This window comes from Aristolochia californica, unplaced genomic scaffold (assembly GCF_029961685.1).
Source record: "Aristolochia californica isolate CCGP_79_NKW_82.1479 unplaced genomic scaffold, dmAriCali1.0.hap1 SCAF_3, whole genome shotgun sequence".
Taxonomy (NCBI): Eukaryota; Viridiplantae; Streptophyta; class Magnoliopsida; order Piperales; family Aristolochiaceae; genus Aristolochia; species Aristolochia californica.
In genome coordinates, this window is record NW_027181992.1 from 43,718,705 (window position 1) to 43,737,933 (window position 19,229).

At 39.5% G+C, this 19,229-nt stretch overlaps 1 protein-coding gene across 2 annotated transcripts in view; it reads left to right on the forward strand.

The window, feature by feature from the left end:
• LOC137958416 (phytyl ester synthase 1, chloroplastic-like) overlaps positions 1-19,229 on the forward strand; it is a 66,535-nt gene that overhangs the window by 16,578 nt on the left and 30,728 nt on the right. For both annotated transcript variants that reach the window (XM_068805417.1, XM_068805416.1), the window contains exons 4-5: positions 6,518-6,676; positions 6,790-6,894. In XM_068805417.1, the coding sequence (XP_068661518.1) occupies positions 6,518-6,676; positions 6,790-6,894 (264 nt within the window). The remainder of the gene's footprint in view (positions 1-6,517; positions 6,677-6,789; positions 6,895-19,229) is intronic.

Below are 19,229 nucleotides of genomic sequence, written 5' to 3' on the forward strand. Positions count from 1 at the left end.
CACTCAGACAAAAAAGTTCCCTCCAGAAAGTGTTGGTGAATATTGCGTCCCGATCACTTACAATAGATTCTGGAATGCCATGTAAGCAGACAATATGCTCAAGGAAAGTCTGTGCTACCCGTGACGCTGTATAAGGATGAGCCAGAGGAATAAAATGGCCATACTTGGAGAACCGATCGTCCACCACAAATAGTACTGATTTCCTGGATGACTGTGGCAGACCCTCAATAAAATCCATCGAAATATCGGCCCATACCTGTGTAGGGAGGGCGAGAGGTAGTAGAAGATCTGTGGTACTTAAGTGGTCGTTTTTGTTGCGTTGACATACATGACATGCTGAGACATATGTCGCAATCGAGGTCTTCATGGCTTGCCAATAAAAGTCTGCTCGAATACGTTGTAAAGTTTTCTGAATACCTTCATGTGTGCTGTCATGGTATGTAGAGAGGATGGCTGGAATCAACTCTGAAGTGTGGGGAAGATAAATGCATTGTTTGTAGCAAATAAGTGAATCCTGGATGGACCACTTCGATTCCATTTTCCCCTCTGTAATTTTTTTGTGTAGCTCCTGTAGGACCGGAAGAATGGCATGGGTTTCTCGCACCAAGTCAAGGATTAGGAAACGAGGCTGGCTGATCGCATATATGAGCTGCTGATTTTCAAAACTACGTGACAAGACATCTGCTGCCTTGTTTAATCTCCCGGAACGGTATTCCACCGAAAAGTCAAATCCCATCAACTTACTGATCCAATGCTGCTGTGGCGAACTCGTGAGACGTTGTTCAAGTAAGAATTTAAGGCTATAGTGATCAGTACGGATGAAAAATGCATGGTCCCATAAGTAAGGGTGCCAATGTTGGACCGCCTTGGCCAACCCTATTAATTCCCATTCATACACTGCCAATTTGTGATGACGAACTGCCAATTGTCGGCTGAAATACGCAATGGGATGTGACTGCTGCTGTAATACGGCCCCAATGCCCCCACCAAAAGTGTCGCACTCAAGCACAAATACTTCTTCAAAATTGGGAAGCTGTAAGACAGGGGTGGAGGCAAGAGATGTTTTGATGGCCTCAAAGGACTGTGTGGCCTCCTCATTCCAATGAAAGGAATTCTTCTTCAGGAGATTGGTCAAAGGTGCAGCCAACGGACCGTAATTCTGAATGAATTTACGGTAGTAACCGGCAAGACCCAAAAATCCCCGTAAAGCTGAGGAAGACTGCGGTTGTGGCCAATCATGAATTACCCGAATCTTCTCTGGATCAACCGTGACACCCTCATGTGATATAATATGGCCTAGATAAGCAACATATGAAGCCGCAAAAGAGCATTTGGATTTCTTCAAATAGAGCTGATGTGCCCGTAATAGTTCAAAAACAATCCGTAAATGCCCTAAATGCTCTTCTCCGGACTTGCTATATATGAGTATATCATAAAAAAAAAACAAGTACAAATTTTCGAAGATTGGGGCTAAATTCCTCATTCATCAGTGCTTGAAAAGTGGAGGGTGCATTTGAAAAGCGGAACGGCATGACCACAAATTCAAAATGGCCATGATGTGTGCGGAAGGCTGTCTTCTCAATGTCAAAGGGGTGCATACGAACCTGATGATATCCAAATCGTAAGTCTAGTTTAGTAAAGACCCACGACCCATGTAATTCATCCAGGAGCTCCTCCACTACCGGAATAGGAAACTTATCCTTCACTGTCTAATCGTTTAACTCTCGATAATCAATACAAAATCTCCATGTGCCATCATGTTTCTTCGCGAGCAATACGGGTGAAGAGAACGGGGACCGGCTGCTACGAATAAGGCCCTGTTATAACATAGCTTGGCACTGTCGCTCGATTTCATCCTTCTGTAAGTGTGGGTACCGATACGGTCGAACTACCACCACATCAGACCCTGGTTTTAAACATATCTTGTGATCACAATGCCGTAAGGGAGGTAATCCAGAAGGCTCATGGAAGAGGTCGGAGAACTCGTCGATAAGATATTCAATAGTGCTGTCTGGTGGGTCCTGTGTGTGGATGGTATGAAGGTGGTGGGTTTTGTCCACCTGACAGCCATGTAAGAGCACTTGGCTACCACCCAATAAAAAACTCATAGTTAAAGCAGAGAAGTTCCACAGAATGGGTCCCAATGTTTGCAACCATTAAATGCCTAACACCATGCATGAAATAAAGTAGTACCAATGGAAAATTTACCGCTGTGCTGATCCCGTAGCTAGGGACTTTCTCCCCATTGGCCACCGAAACCGTGGCTGTAGGATGTGGAAGGATCTGTAACTGAAGATGCTGAGCAGCTGTTAAACTAAGAAAATTGTGGGTACTTCCCGAATCTACTAGTCCCACAAGTTCCTAGTTGAGTACGTGAGCTTTGACCTGCATAGTTTTGGCAGATTTCTGCCTCGTAATAGCATGCAAAGAAATCGCCGATGGTTCCTCCTCAATAATATCATCCATATCTTCTGTATCCTCTGATTCATCCACTTCGAGCCAAAACAACCTTTTACATTGGTGCTCTGCCCGGTACTATTCATCACAGTTGTAGCATAGATTCTTGGCCCTCCGTTCCGCCATCTCAGCACTTGTTAATTTTTTAACATACTAAGGTGGAGGATTACTAGAGCGCGTGTCAGCTGCCAGAGTGGGAATCGGATTGTTTCTGGAAGAATGTAATGCTGGAGGTGTCACCTGACATGAAGTATTTCGGCGCCCTTGCCAAGTGGAGGAAGTGTTCCTTTCCCCTTGCCACACAGGCTTACATGGCTTAAGCCGTTGTCGTTGTTCCATTGCCCGAGCTAAATTCTTTGCCCGAGCCAAATCTGAAGGGAAATGAAGTTCCACCTCTATCCTCAGAGATTCATTGAGGCCTGCTGTAAATAAGGGGACCTGTTGGTCGACTCTTACCAACCGGCCTGCGCGAGCCATTTTTTCTTGGAACTGTTTTTGATACAGTTCTACAGACCTGGTTTGTCTCAATAGTACTAAATATCCTAAGGGGTTGCTGTGGGTGGGAGGGCCAAATCTAAGTGTGCATAATTCTTTAAATTCACCCCACTCCAGCACCACTCTCTCTTGTTCCACCTGGTGAAACCATAGCTATGCCTCTTCTAACATATGGAAGGAGGCAAGTGCCACCTTATCAAACTCAGCAGTCCCTTGATTGAATTTTTTTTTCTCACATCTATGCAACCAAATTAAGGGATCCACTAACCCATTAAAAGTAGGAAAATCTAATTTTGTGTACCTTGGTATTTTACCTTCACTTTGTGGTACCTGGACAGCAGTGCGCCCAGCCAACTGCTCCCTTGAGTCACCTCCCTTGTCTCTGGACTTGTCTGTCTCTCTGCCAATACACCAGATAACAGGCTAGTTAACCGATTGAGTTCCAATTCCATACCAGAAATTTTTCCCAATAGTGGTTGTGCTGCATCCAGGTTATCTTCTATCTTTTTCATCCTGATTTGAAGTTCTTCATTGCTGGATGTATCTCCCATATTACCCTGCTCTGATACCAAGTTGTTACGTCCCTAGTCATGGATCGAGTAACACGGCGTGGGACTTGAGACTCCAGCACTGTAAGTGAGTGGCTGCTCTTGGTAAGGTCAGGTAAGGGAGACCCTTTCTTGGTCTAGTCTCGGTCAAGATGAAAACAACCTCTTTTGTGAGGCTAGTATGTTGCTCGGTTAGGGTTTCAACCCCTAACTTGGACAGTCCTTGGGCCTACGGTGAGGAACTCCTTACCTAGCTTCTTGTTGATCTCAACGCTGGAAGGAAACCTTCTTTATGGTTGCTCGTGGTAGGATGGTGGGAAAACCTCAATTCGTGCTCAGAAAGCGAGGGAGAATCCTTCTCTTGCTGCTTGTGATGAAAAGGAGGTTGGAGCCTCTGTTTGAACTCGGAAAAGGGACAGCAAACTCCCTTCTCTTCTTCGGTAAGGATCAATGGAATAGTAAATCAATAATGATGGAGAGATATGCAGATTCTAAGGGAACCTAGACCTAAAGATCATCAAGGGAGACCTCCAAACCCTAGAGCTCATCAAGGAGAACTCCAAGATTGTTTAACCTAAAATCAATGCTTGCCTTTTCTCTATTTCTTTACCCTTTAAATAGGGTTTGACGTCATAAGTGTTTTAGGGCTAAAAATGACAATTCTGCCGCTACGTCCTTACTCCTTACATAATTAATGAAAAATTATACTTAAAGCAATATAAATTATGAAATATAAAACTAATGAACTCAGTGAGTCATTGTCTCCTCCTTTGAGTGAGTCGATGTGCTATTGAGTCCACAACACGAGTATCGTGCCATGTCTATTGCTTGTTCTGAGATTTTATGGCTACGTGGTCTTCTTGCGAAGCTTGAGTTTCCTCAGACTACGTCTACCCCTCTTCATGCTGACAACACTAGTGCTATTCAGATTGCCACCAATCCTGTTTTCCATGAACGCACCAAGCACATTGAAGTTGATTGTCATTCTATCCGAGATACCTTGGAGAGTCGGGTGATATCTCTTCCTTACATTTCTTCGGATCTCCAAGTGGCCGATGTCTTCACCAAAGCAATGACTCGACAACAGCATCAATTTTTGGTTGGCAAATTGTTGCTGGTTGACTTACCAACATCCATTTGAGGGGGGGTATATATATAAAATCGCTTAAGTGGGGAGGGGCATGATTGTAATTTTCTTAGGGGTATCACTTACGGGACTTTTTGACAGAAAAGGGGAAATCAGGAGCGGGAAAGAGCAGAGGCTTGTGACCTTGCTGTGTAATAAGAATTCTCGGGAATAGATTGAACAGGAGATTTTTCCAGAAATCTCTCTGAGTATCATCGATTGCCTGCAACTACTACCCTACAACTGTCCTGGATAATTGTTATAAGCTGATGCTGGGAATTCCAAAACTACTTGCCTAGGTAGCATAACATGTAAGGGTTAATGTTCTCAACTGCTTAAGACCATGATCTCCCATTCATGGTTCTTTACTGCTCTCTTTCTAGATAGTGTAATAATGTTGTCAATTGGAAGTTGTAGAAGAGTTGCTTGCCATTGGCTAATTGGTTAGTTAGGTAAAGTAATTGAAGTTGGGGGACTTAACTTGATCCAAATTTTTGAAGATAACTGCATCCTGCGATTGTGGATACTGCATAGGCATTGAATGAGAAGATTGTCAATTGAATTCTCCCACTTAATGGAAAATTTATACTGGTGGTTCTTGACGCATTTCCCTCTTCTATTGATCTGATCCATGATGAGACTCTTGTCCTTGATAGGGCACCAGTGAAAGTGGCTGATCTTATAAGAAGCAGGAATTCTCATGGAAGGGAGCAAGGGGGGTAGTTTGGGAGGACCAAATAGACTCCATGAACTTCACAGACACATTTGACTCCCCCTTGAGCTGGTCATCGTCTCCTATCAATAAAAGACAATGAGTACCTAAATTGGAGAATCTGCAGCCAACCTCAAGGCTTCTCAATAAGCTATTCTCGTCCTAAGGTTTCAGTTTCCATTTTTTTGAGTCTCACCTATGCGGAATGGCGTGATTTTAATGATTCTGACAGTGAAATTGGGGAAGAAAAGAGGAGAATCAGAGAAAGAGAAGAGGAATTGAGGAGAAGAAGAAATGAAGATTGGGGGTGGGGGGGAAGGATAATTTCAATTCCTCATCAATCTGTTTTTCACTAATCCGATTGCAATCCCTTACTAAAGAAAAAAACTAAAATTCAAAATTCAAAAATAAGATAAATCACTAACTGATAAATCTCATAAAATCAGGAAAAATAAAACAAAATAAAATGAATCTCTTAAAATCAGGAAAAACAAAAACAAAGTAAAATGAAATAAATTACAAAACTATGGGGGTGGTGGGTCCTGGTGGGGCCCGATGCCTCCGATTGTAAACTCGTGTGACTGATGGCACACTGGTGTCCCCACCAGGTAGTAGAAGAAGTCTGCAGTTACAGTTACTGCCCAGGATCAGTACAGCAGATCGTAGTGAAGGTCTCTGGAAGGCAGCGATCTCTGATCTAAGTGTCTAGCCAAAATGGGCTGGCCACTGTCATACATGCATGGATTCTTATCTAGGTTAGTTAGGCTTTAGTCATAAATAGTTATACAGAGAATAGAAGCTTGTGCTGGAGTGATTTCGGGAGGAAGGCAATCAAATTTCTGACATTTGTGTTTGATGGTGATGATGTTCCTCTGTAAATTGGTCTTTCAAGTTCTGAATCTCTGATTTGTTAATTGGAAGAATGAAATTGTGGTTATATCTCCAAAACTTGTTCTTATTTCTAAATGTTTCTCAGCTTTTCTATACTCATGTTGTCTGTGATGAGCAGCCTCTCTCTTATGTAATTAATACTTCTGTTTCTAATCTGAAGTAATGTTAGGCTTCATAATGGCAAAGTGATATGATAACATGATTGTAATTGATTAGGATTTGTGAAGCCAAGACCATGTGATTAAGATTTTCATTTGTTGCTGATTTATGGGATTCTCTTGCTTGAAGGACTGGTCAAATTTGTTGAAGATACTGTAAGGTGTGAACATGTTCTGTCTCCAAACATGCCAATCTATCTTGTTGGTGATTCCTTTGGTGGATGCCTCGCACTTGCTGTTGCTGCACGTAATCCTACTATTGACCTAATACTAGTATTAGCTAATCCAGGTCAGTGAGCAGGATATAGGCAATCAACTTTTTTTGCATTGTAACATATGGTACTACCATTTTTATTTGCTTATTTCTAAAGCAGTTTCTGATGCATATATATCGTCTTTTAGCTACTTCATTTGGGAATTCACAATTGCAGCCTGTGTTGCCATTACTCGAATTATTGCCCAGAGAGCTCCATGTCGCTGTTCCCTATCTTCTCAGTTTCATTATGGGTATGCAGCCTGTCCTCTTCAATTTGCTGTTGTGCAATTCTTCATTTTACATGATGCCTTAGTGTTGCCAACATCATTTTTTTTCCTTTTCTCTTCTGCTCTGCTTTCTATTTGATATCTCTTCATGTTTTTTGCTTTATATTGTCATATGCCCATAGTTGAATTTTTGGAAAAAAGAAATAATTCATTGACTTGTTGTTAATTTGAGTAAAATGAGCTTGTATTTATAATAGAAGAAACAAGTAGAATCCAATTACAATTCGACTATCTTAGTCCTAGTTACACCCAAAGTCTAACATTTAAAGATAATTCCTAACATAATTAAACAATTGAACATAAATAGACGACTGCAAGAACTAAAATACCTTTTAACTTCATTTAAAAAAAAATACCTTATAACTGAAACACTTTTGTGAGACATCCTTCTATGAGACTCATGTAAGATTTTGCCATATTAATTCTTACTTTGTGAGACTTCTTTCTATTAGAGTCATGTACGGCTCTCCCATATCTACTCTTCACTCCCCCTCAAGCTAGAGTTTATAACTTCAGCTTTCAAAGAAAAAGATTCTTGGTCTTCAATCTTCTTTGACTGAAAAAATTCTTCATAAAGGCCAATCTTCATCTTATGCTCTCTCCCTTTCTTGAATATTTTGGTCACATAAAAATTACCACACCATGTAGAATAAAATCTCTCTTTCTTGCACTTATTTGTCTACTTCTCCACTCAAGTCGGGGATAAAAAGGATATAGAGACCCGACTTGGACATACAACAAAGTGGGGAGGAAAATCACTCCTAGCCATACAACAAAACTCCATACACTAGTGAAAACGGTCAGTCTGAAGTACATTTTTGCTCAATTTTAAAGGCGGAAAAACAACCCAAATTTTAGGCACAATAAAGAGATTACTCACTTTTTAATGGTAACTCAAACACAAATCACCTCTTGGTTGAAAAATAAAATATTTGACTTGAGCTGGATGTTGGACGCACTCTTATACTTTTTAGGTAGTGGGTCTAGGCATTGATATGAAGTGATGAAAACAAAAGATGATAAATTGAAGAAATACAAGAGAAAAACAACTTTAATAGGAAGAAGGCGACTAATGCAATACTCATACTTCAAACCGAGTTTCTAAAAAAGAATAATAAGAACTTTCTTATCAAATAAATAATGAGTGTGCCTTCTTTTTTGTAAAAAAATAGGGGAGTCTATAACTGTAGAACTGTAGACATAACAAATAAGTTGGACCAAGTATGACCTCAAAGAAATCTCTGGGGGGTGAGCATAATATTTGGAGATGGCAATGTAGAAGATACACAACCAAGTAACAAAAACGCAAAATATTGGAAACAACATCCAAGCAAAATATCGTATACCTTGAATGAACACATCATAGAGTGATTAAGTTTGACCAAAACTCTCTAATTAGAAGAGAAATTTACCTAAAAAGCTAGGACTATAGGATAAAAGGAAACTCAATTCATGTCAATGCATGGAGAGGTTATAAGAGATAAAAAAGGAAAAAGGAGAGATTGTTCAGCAGAACTGACCTTTGGTATTTTAGATATCGATATCTCTCAATATATAGCTCAGAATCACAAAAAAATTGTTGCTTACGAAACTAATCTCAAATAGTTTTAATTTGATATTCAATTTGATATAAAAAGTTTTGTCCTTAATCTATTATGATTGCTTGATTTGCTTCGTTCTATAGCATGACCCTTCCCGACACCAATGAGAGTATCTCCTTACTTATTGATCAGATTGACATTAAAGTTTCTCTTTCTAAAACTAGACTTTGATATCTTGCATTCTAGTATAACATTTCTTTCAGAAATATACTTCTTTTGAGAGAAAGAATTTGACAGATTTCGGATTCTGCAATTTGGCCAAATTGAGTAGTCTTTCTTCTTTAGCCAACATGACCATTGACTCTTCCAACATTGATATCTCCTTCTAAAAAACTCATATTGAGATTTTCTTTTATAGGTTAGAAAATTGAGTTACAAATATTGCTTTTGACATATAATTTTCTATATAAAGTCTCGTTATTGATGATATAAAACGCCTCAAAATTTGAAGTTTTCTACTACTCCTAGAACCTCTCTTATTGTCTGACCTTTGCTCCATCAAATATCGAGTTCTCTTTGTAGAAAACTCTGATTGCCAAAATTATTTTTGCGTTGGAATTTAGACTCAAATATCTTTTCATCAATATATAATTTGCAATATGAAAATTTGAGTATGGAAGTGCAAACGCCAAGGAAACAATGGGTACTTGGATAAGAAAGAAATAAAAATCTAGAATACGAACCTAAACTACTAGAGATGATAAATAAAAAAAGGATTACATTATCTCTATGAGTTGACTCAGTTAACTCACATAACCCACTCTGATACCAAGTTAAAGTTCTAGAAAAGAGAAATAATTTATTGACTTGTTATTAATTTGAGTACAATTAGCCTCTATTTATAATAAAGGAAACAAGTAAAATCTAATTACAATTAAACTACCTTTGTCCCAGTTACACCCAAAATCTAACACTTAAATTTAAGTCCTAGCATAATTAGACAATTGAATATAAATAGAAGACTGAAAGAACTAAAAACACCTTTTAACTGAAACACTTTTATGAGACATCCTCCCATGTGACTCCTGTATGATTCTGCCATATTAATTACTGCTCTGTGTAACTTATTTATGTGAGAGTCATACAAGACTCCTCCACACCTACTTTTTAACACCCATATTTATTTTCTGATTGCTATTCAATTTTATTTTATCTTTTCTTTCCATTTCTATTGCAGTTTAGGTATCTAATTGAGAGTTTATGGAAATGTTAATAAGTCATAGTTCACTATAGCTTGAAGAAGTAATGAGCTTATGAAGAAGTTAAAATTAATATTGTGAAGTTGGGTCCAAGGCCCATCCCAAAATGACTAGTCAACTTAGGAAGCCTTTTTCCCAACTAATAAACTCAAGATCTTTATACTCATTAATCTATGTGGGACTATTCCTTAACAGTCCCCCTCACATGTAGGCCCTCTTTTGTGGCCTTGCAAGTGGATAATTTAGGTGTAGGCTCTCTCTTTGTGGCATTACAAGTGGATAATTTAGGTTGAGGCCTTCTTTTGTGGCTCTACAAGTGGATAGTTTAGGTGTAGGCCCTTTTTTGTGCTCTACAAGTGGATAATTTAGGTGTAGGCCCTTTTTCTGGTTCTACAAGTAGATAATTTAGATGGAGCTGCTCTGATACCATGTGAAGCTGGTCCAAGGCCCATCCCAAAATGACTAGTCAACTTAGGAAGCCTCTTTCCCAACTAATAAACTCAAGATCATTGTACTCACTAATTCATGTGGGACTATTCCTTAACAAATATGTTAAAACTATTCTTATTATTATTCATACAACTTGGTATTGGGTTAAATCTACAAAAACTTGGACAAATAATGTCATAAGTTTGCTTTGTTATTATACCTTGAACTCTTTGGGATGAAAGGAACCTGAGAGTATTTCAGAATTTATCCTCTCCTTGGATAATTGTTGCTGAAAAGGCCTTCAATCAAGTAATTTCCTAGATTGCTTTCTTATCATATTTTGAAGAATTCAGCACTGATTAGTTAAGAAGTCGCTGGTCTCAAATTGCTAGTATCACTTGCTATCGTCCAAACACCTTAGAAGCTTGGAAACCTCCTAATTTTGGCATTATCAAGCTGAACTTTAATGGTTCTTCTCTTGGTAATCTGGGTCCTTCCAGGTTTGGTGGTGTCTTAAAAAATTCTGCTGGTTCAATCTTGGCATCCTTTGTTGATCCTCTTGGGATTTTTGACTCTACTACTCCAAAGCTTTGAAGCACTTCGTCATGGCCTTTTGATGTTTAAATAAAATTTCCAAGGTTGCTTACAGGTTGAAAGTGACTCTAGTGATGTGATCAATTTCTGTTTCGGCTATGGGGGCTGGAACATTCACCCTCAGTGTGGTCTATCAGACTTGGAAGCTCTGGAAGTCAGTCGCCTTTTGGAAGCCATTAAGCCGACAAGGATTCAGGCTAGCAGATCTGATAAGTTAATTTGGTGGTCTGATAACAGTGGCACTTTTTCGGTATCCTTTGCATATCTCGCAATTCGAGGAATGGTTTCACTCATAGCTCCGGGCATGCGGCGGATTTCACTAGGCGTCTCAGCACCCCCCCCCCCCCCCCCCCCCCCCCCCCCCCCCACACACACACACACACACACACACACACACACACACACACACACACAAAAGTAAACTTCCTTGAGATAGGCACCATTTGTCCTTTTTGCCAAAGTCGCCGAGGAAATAGTCAGCCACCTACTCCTATAATGTCCTTTCTCTTGGGGGATTTGGACGTTGATTCTCAGCCGAATTGGGTTCTAGTTCTGCTTTCCTGCGGATCTTACCGCAGCCTGTTGGATGCTTGTAGGGACTGTCGTTGCCGACTTTGGGAGAATGATGATCTCTGCATGCTTGGCTTTCATTCCTTGGGGTCTTTGGTTAGAGCGCAATCAAAGGAGATTCAGTGCCAAGTTTGATTCCCAAGAAAGAGTCACTAAAATTATTTCCGGAAATATTGCTACATGGCTCCACTCTAGGAAAGCCTTTTCGCCCTTCTTGGGATCTTCCATCAGAGACAATTGGAGTTGTCTTGTCCAGCTCCATACTTCTTTAAAGCCCCCAGCTGTTTCTGAGTGGACCCCATCGTCGGCCGGTGTCCTTAAGTTAAACTTTGATGGCTCCTCTCTCGGCAACCCTGGGTTAGCAAGATTTGGCGGAGTTGTTCGTGACTCTCTTGGGAACCAGATTGTCTCCTTTGCCAGCCTTCTCGGTATTGCGGACTCCACAACAACCTAGCTCCAAGGCCTCCTTAATGGGCTCTGTGTTTTCCGTGATCACTGCACTAGCCTCATTCACATCGAGGGAGATTCTAAGGTGGTGATCGGTTGGTGTGAGCAATCCTCAACGTCTCCATGGTGTCATTGGGACACTTTTTTTTTTTAAAATTATGGAAAATTGTTAGCCTATTTGATTGTTTTTGGTCTCACATCCCGAGATCAGCAAATTCCGTGGCCGATGGTTTGGCCAAACAAGGAGCTTCCTTGCAATCTCTTGTTGTTAGGGGTTAGCTCCCCTTTTCTTGTTTCCTTTGGTTCTTTCTTTTAATAAAATCACCTTTCATAAAAATAAAAAAAATTGGTGTTTCGGCAAAAAAGATTCTCCATGACATCATTGGGCTTGTTTTTATGATATTATGGAGTTAACCTTTTCTTTTCATGTTTGTTCTTGGAGTCATGGGCATAGAGTTGCCAGTTGTTTGGCAAACTCTCTTGCTAAAAGAAGGGGTTTCCGTACAATTCCTCATTTTTGGGGATCCTTCATCTGTGTAATTTTGTCCTTTTGGCTGAATCAAATCTCACTTTTCTCAAAAAAAAAAAAAAAAATATTCATTATTACCATCTCATTACACATTCATCCTTTTTTTTTTTTTTTTTTTTTTTTTTGAGAAAGTGATGATTTCATTAAAAAAAAAAAAAAACAGGATTAGGTAGGCCTCCTTACAACAGGAGCATGGAGGGAGGCCCGCTGCTTAGGATAATCGTCTGCAACAGAATTTGCAGAACGGGCAACATGGGACCAAATATAGGTAATAAAGGGGAGAATGTCCAAAATGGAATGGTAAACATCCCAGTGATGGCATGGTAGGGGAGCGGATCCGATGATCACCGTGGAGTCTCCCTCAATGTGAAGCGGCCATGAGAAAAGCTTACGAAAGATGAAGATGCATCTGAGGAGAGCCTGAAGCTTGGTAGTAGTGGTCCGCTATGCCCATAGGACCAGAATAGGACAAAAGCTGGGTATCGGGCAAGTCTTGGAAGGCCCCACCATAGCCAGCCAAACCAGGGTTGCCGAGGGAGCTGCCATCAAAATTCATCTTGATGTAGCCCGGATCAGGGGAATGTCATTCCTACAATTTTGGAGGCTTCAACGGAAGTCCTAACTGGGCAAGGGTGGTCCAATTTTCCCTAAGCGAGAGCCCAGAGAGAGCCGAGAGCTCCTTCCTGGAGTGGAGCCAAGCAGAGATGTGGCCTGTAATCGAGGAGATAATCCTGCCACAAGGGCGATGCTTGGCGTTAAAACGCCTGTTGTCTCACTCAATCCAGATGCCCCAAGGGATGAAAGCAACGCATGTAGTGATGATCAGTCTCCCCAATTTAGGGAGGGGGATCCCAGGGGGTTGCCGCCCAATCGCAAGAATGCCCCCCGACAAGCAAAGCTGGACACCGAACCGGCTGAGGATGCTCATCCACATAGACCAAGAATTCGGGCATGGTAGCAAACAGATGCTGAGAGGTCTGCTCCTTCAAGCCACAAAGGGGGCAAGAGGTACAAATAGTGAGATTGCCACGACGATGAAGGTTGAATTCTGTTGAGCCCGGCAGTCCAAAGGAAGAATTTGATCTTCGGGGGAGCAAAGAGACGCCAAATAAATTCAACCTTGTGCTTAGGGGTAACTGAAGTCCAACCCTTGATGAGTGTGTAGGCGGAAGAGACCGAGAAAGTACCACTCGCCTCCGGCCACCAAATCATCGAATCTTCCAAAGAGTCACGGGGCATAGAGTCAGAGATCACCTCAAGGAGCTGAGAAGCAAGCAAGGCCTCCACGTCATCCAATCCTCTACGTAATCGAAGATCCCAACAATCCAGCCGCCAAGCATCTGCTTTGATCCTTTTGTTTCTTTATTCAATTCATATGCCATTTTTTTCTAAAGCTCCTTGCATAAACACTATCTCATAAGGAACTTTGGTGTTTGTATTTTTTATGTGTTATATTGTCTAATAAGTTTTGAGTGAGAGGGACTATACTATGTGGAGGATGATTCACAAAACTCTCCACATGCATTTCACACTACGATTTCTCATCTACGGTTAGGTCATCCGTCTCCTTCAAAGTTGATTTAATTATTTCCAGCATTTCAGTCAAGTTTATCCTTCCAGTGTGATTTGTGTCAGTTGGGCAAACATCATCGAACATCCTTCCCTCCAAGTCAATCCCTCAGTAGTTGCTCATTTAATACTGTTCATTCCGATGTTTGGAGGCTTTGTCCGGTGCCTAGTATTTCTAGTTTTAAGTATTGTATCTTTTACATATGAATACAATCAATGTACTTGGGTTCATCTCCTACTGAAGAAATTTGAAGCATGTGATGTGTTCAAACGTTTTTATAGTGAAATAAAAAATCAGTTCAATACTTCTTTTTGTGTACTTCGCATTGATAATGGCCTTGAATGTATGAATAAAAAATTTATATCTTCTGTAAAGATCCTGACATTATATACCAGCCATCATGTGTTTTTACGCCACAATAGAACAGTGTTGCTAAACCATAAAAACTGCCATATGTTAGATGTGGCTCGTACTATGCTTCTTCATATTCATATACTAGAATCATACTCGGGCAATGTTGTCCTAATTGCCTGCTTCCTTATTAATCGAATGCCTTCTTCTACTATTGATGGAAAAATTCCTATCTAGACATTACTACCATTGGTTACCCCTCGAGTCATTAGATGTGTTTATTTTTCACATGTATTTGAGGCCTTTAGTGACAAGTTGTCTCCTCGTGCTATCAAGTGTGTGTTTTTTAGGCTACTCATGCACATGCAAAGAATATAAATGCTATTGTCCGTCTACTAAGAAAACGTTTATCTTTGTTAATGTGATGTTTTTCAAGATACTCCTTTCTTCTCTTCGTCTTCCATTGAGGTCTCCCCACCTGTCTTTATACCTGAGGTGGTTGCGTAGTTCCTGTGTATGATATCCCTAGTCCACTTCCTGATGCTACTGCAAAGAAGCCACTACATGTATATCATAGATGGAAAGCTAATCAAGATGAACCAGTTCCCTCTCTTCCGTTGGACCAAGAACCCCTCTTGTCTACGGATCTTGAGGTAAGCGACCTACACTTGCCTATTGCTCTTCGGAAAGGTATTAAAAAAGGTACATGTTATCCATTGTCTCACTTTGTATCATTTGAGTTTCAATTTGATCGGTACAAACAATCTGCGTTGTCCCTGGCCTCCTGTACCTGTTCCTTTGTCTGTGCAGGATGCTCTTTCCTCCTCTCAATGGAAGAAAGCTATAGAGATGGAGGCACTATTGGATAGAGGCACCTGGTAGCTATGTGATCTACCCGTTGGTGCCATGGTTGTGGGTTGTAGATGGGAATACACAATGAAGTATAAACCAAACGATTCTGTTGAAAGTTACAAGGCTAGGTTAGTTGCCAAAGGCTACACCCAGATATATGGGATTGATGTCCTTGAAACTTTTCTCCTATGGCATTATCTTCAATTCAGATTTTAATGTCTGTTGCTGTTAGCTAGGGGTGGCCATTGTATCAAGTGGATATTAAAATTGCTTTCCTATATTGTGATCTGGTTGAAGAGGTATACATTGAGCAACCTCCTGGGTATGTTGCTCAGGAGGAGAAGGACAAGGTATGCCGACTGAAAAAAGCTATATACAATCTCAAACAAAGCCTCCAGGCATGGTTTGAGAAGTTTAGTCAAGTGGTCATGTCAATTGGCTTTGTTAGGAGCCGTTGTGACTATTCATTGTTTCTTATTAAGAGGTCGTCTGGCATTGTTGTAATACTAGAATACTAGTATTTGTGGATGACATCATTTTATTTGCAATGATGTCCAAGGCATTGAAATGACAAAAGCCCATCTAGCACAACACTTTTAAACTATAGTCCTGGTCTCTCCAAAATACTTTCTAGGCATTGAAGTAGCTCGAAACAAGGCAAGTCTGAACTGACTCAGAGGAAATATATCACCAACATATTACATGAGTATGGGCTATTGGGTGCGAAGCCGGTGGAGACTCCTATGGAGGTTGGACACAACCTTCATGATGAACAAAGTGATGAACTTCGAGACATGACAATGTATCGTCGGCTGGTTGGTGAACTCATATATGCTACTATCACCCGTCTTTACATATCCTTTGTTGTGAGTGTTGTTAGTCACTTCATGGAGTGTCCTCACAAGATTCATCCGGAAGCTGCCCAACGGATCTTGAAATATCTTAAAGGGGCACATGGAAAGAAACTATTCTTTAAACTTCACAATCACATGAAGATAGAGGCCTTCTCAGATGCTGACTATGTTGGATCTAAACTTGATCGAGAATCTACTACTGGATACTATGTCTTTCAGGGATGCAATCTGATTAGCTAGAAAAGTAAGAAACAAAATGTTGTTGCTCGTTTCAGTGTTGAAGCTAAGTATAAAGCCATGACTTAGAAAGTCAGTGAACTAATGTGGGTAAGGTCCATGGTTAGAGAATTGAAACTACAATAGGAAGGGCCGATGATTATGTATTGTGACAATCAAGCTATCGTATCCATTGAAGGAAACCCCATGTTTCATGAACGGACGAAACACGTTGAAGTTGATTGTCACCTCATTCTAGATGTTGTGAAGAAAAATGAAGTCATCATCCCCTACGTGCGGTCTGGTGATCAGATTGGAGACATGTTTACTAAAGCACTAGGCAAACATGAATTCAATGTGTTCTGCAACAAGCTGGGCCTTATAGATCGCTCCAGCTTAGGGGGGGAGTGTAAGAGTATCTACTAAAGGGCAATTTTGTCATTTTATACTTCCTATCAAGTCCAATAGCTACACGACAATTGTATGTGTTTAGTTTCATTTCTAGTTCAAATTTCATGTAATTTGAATATGTAAGTAGATACAAGGGTTTAAGTGCTTTAAAGTGACTTGGGGCATTTTTGTAATTGTTGTTCAGGACTCTATAAAAGCCCTGGGTGTCAAACTTGACCCCTACACAGAATCATTCCAAGACTCTGATTTCTTTATGTTTTTTTCTTTCTCCTTCTCCAAAATCCTAAAGTTCACTTTTGTCCAATAGTATTACAACAAGTATGATGGACCTATATCTGGGCCTCCACCCAAAAATTATCTTTGTGTAGGAGTCATAACGAAGGCCAACCCATGGGCAGGGCATTAGAAAATTTCTCATACATTCAAGATGCTAGGTGGTTTTGTTGAATTTCTATAACAGAGAAATACTTCACTAACTTGTTGTAATTTGAGTATAATGAGTTTCTATTTATAATCAAGCAAATAAGTAGAATCCAATTACAATTAAACTACCCTTATCTCAGTTACACCCAAAGTTAAACATTAAAAGAAAAGTCCTAGAACAGTTGAATAACTGAACATAAATAGATGACTAAAATAACTAAAACACCTTTAGCTGAGACTCTTCTATGAGACTCTTGTAAGATTTCATATTAATTCTAGCTTTGTGAATCTTCTTACTGTGAGAGGCATGTAAGACTCCCATATCTACTCTTCAACACTCCCTTCAAACTGGAGTTTATTACTTCAGCTCGCAATGAAAATGATTCTTGGTCTTCAATTTTTTTTTGCTGAAAAAAAAATCTTCATAGATGCAAAAACTTCATCTTTTGTATTCCCCCTTTCTTGAATATTTTGGTCACATAAAAATTACCACAACATGGGGAACAAAATACCTCTTTCTTGTACTTTTTCTTCTACTTCTCCCCCTCGAGCTAGGGATAAAAAGGACATAGAGACCTAGCTTGGACAAAACACAATACGGGAGAAGAAAATGACTCTTAGCTGTATGACAAAGTTCCATATACCAGTTAAAACGGTCATAGTCTAAAACACACTCCACTCAATTTTGAAGGCGGAAAAATGACCCAACTTTAGGGCGCAACAAAGAGACTACTCACTTTTTAAGGGTAGCTCAAACACAAATCACCTCTTGGGTGAAGAATAAAAGACTCGATACAAGCTAGATGTTGGGCAAACTCTTATACTTTTTTAGGTAGTAGGTCTAGGCATTGCTCTAAAGTAATAAAAATAGAAGATGATAAACTGAAGAAATACTAGAGGAAAACAACTTTAACCAAAAGGAGACGTCTATGCAACACTCAAAGTGACATTTATTTTTTTGAAAATTAGGGAAGTCTATAATGGTAGAACATAATAAATGTGACCAAGTATAACTTTTTTTGAGGTGACCACAATTTTTCGGAGGTGACAATGTGGAAGATATAGAACCAAGTAATAAAAACGTAAAACTTGAAAACAACATCGAAGCAAGTATTGCGTACTTTGAATGAGCATATTATGGAGTGATTGAGTCTGAAAAAAAATCTCCCATTACAAGAGAAATTTGGCTAAAAAACTTGGATTTTAGGAAAAAAGAAACTCAATTCACATTAATGCATGGAGAGATAATAAGAGAGAAAATAGGAAAAAATGAGAGATTTCGGCGGAACTGACCTTTGGTACTGCTGATATCTGTTTGTTTCTCAAGAAACTAGACTCAAAGAGCTTTAAATTGATACCTAATATTACATTGAAAACTTCGTTCTTCAATCTTTTCTGACCTCTTGATTTTCTTCATTTCTTAGCTTGACCCTTACTGTCTCTAATGCGATTATCTCCTTAAATATAGATCAGATTGACATGAAATTTTCTCTTTTTGAAACTAGACTTTGATACATTTCATCCAAGTATAACATTTCTTCATAAAACATACTTCTTTTGAGAAAAAGAATCTGATAGGTTTTAGACTCTTTAATTTGGTTGAACTTAGTAGTCTTTCTTCTTTGGCCTACATGACCATCAACTCTTCTTATATTGATCTCCCTCTAGAAAACTCAGATTGAGAATTTTTTTTAATAGGTAAGAAAATGCACTTACAGATCTATCTTTTGACATATAATTCTCCATATAAAGTCTCATTCTTGATGGCATAAACCGCCTCGAAAGTTGAAGCTTCTGCTACTACTCGTACCTCTCTTGCAGTCTGACCTTTGCTGCTTCAAATATTGATTTCTCTTTGTAGAAAACTGTGATTGCCAAAATTTGTTTTGAGTTAGAAAGTAGACTCGAAGGTCTTTCCGTCAATATATAATTTGCAATATGAAAATTTCAGTATGGAGGTGCGAACGCCAAGAGAACGATGGTACTGGGACTGGAAAGAAAGAAAAAAGATATAATATAAACCTAAACTACTAGAGATCATAGATCGGAAAAGGATCACATTATCTCTGTGGGTTAACCGAATCAACTCATACAACTTGCTTTGATACCATGTTGAATTTTTGGAAAAGAAAAATATTTCACTAACTTGTTGTAATTTTAGTATAATGAGCCTCTATTTATAATAGAGGAACACATTAGAATCCAATTACAATTAAACTAACCTTATCCTAATTACACCCAAAGTTAAACACT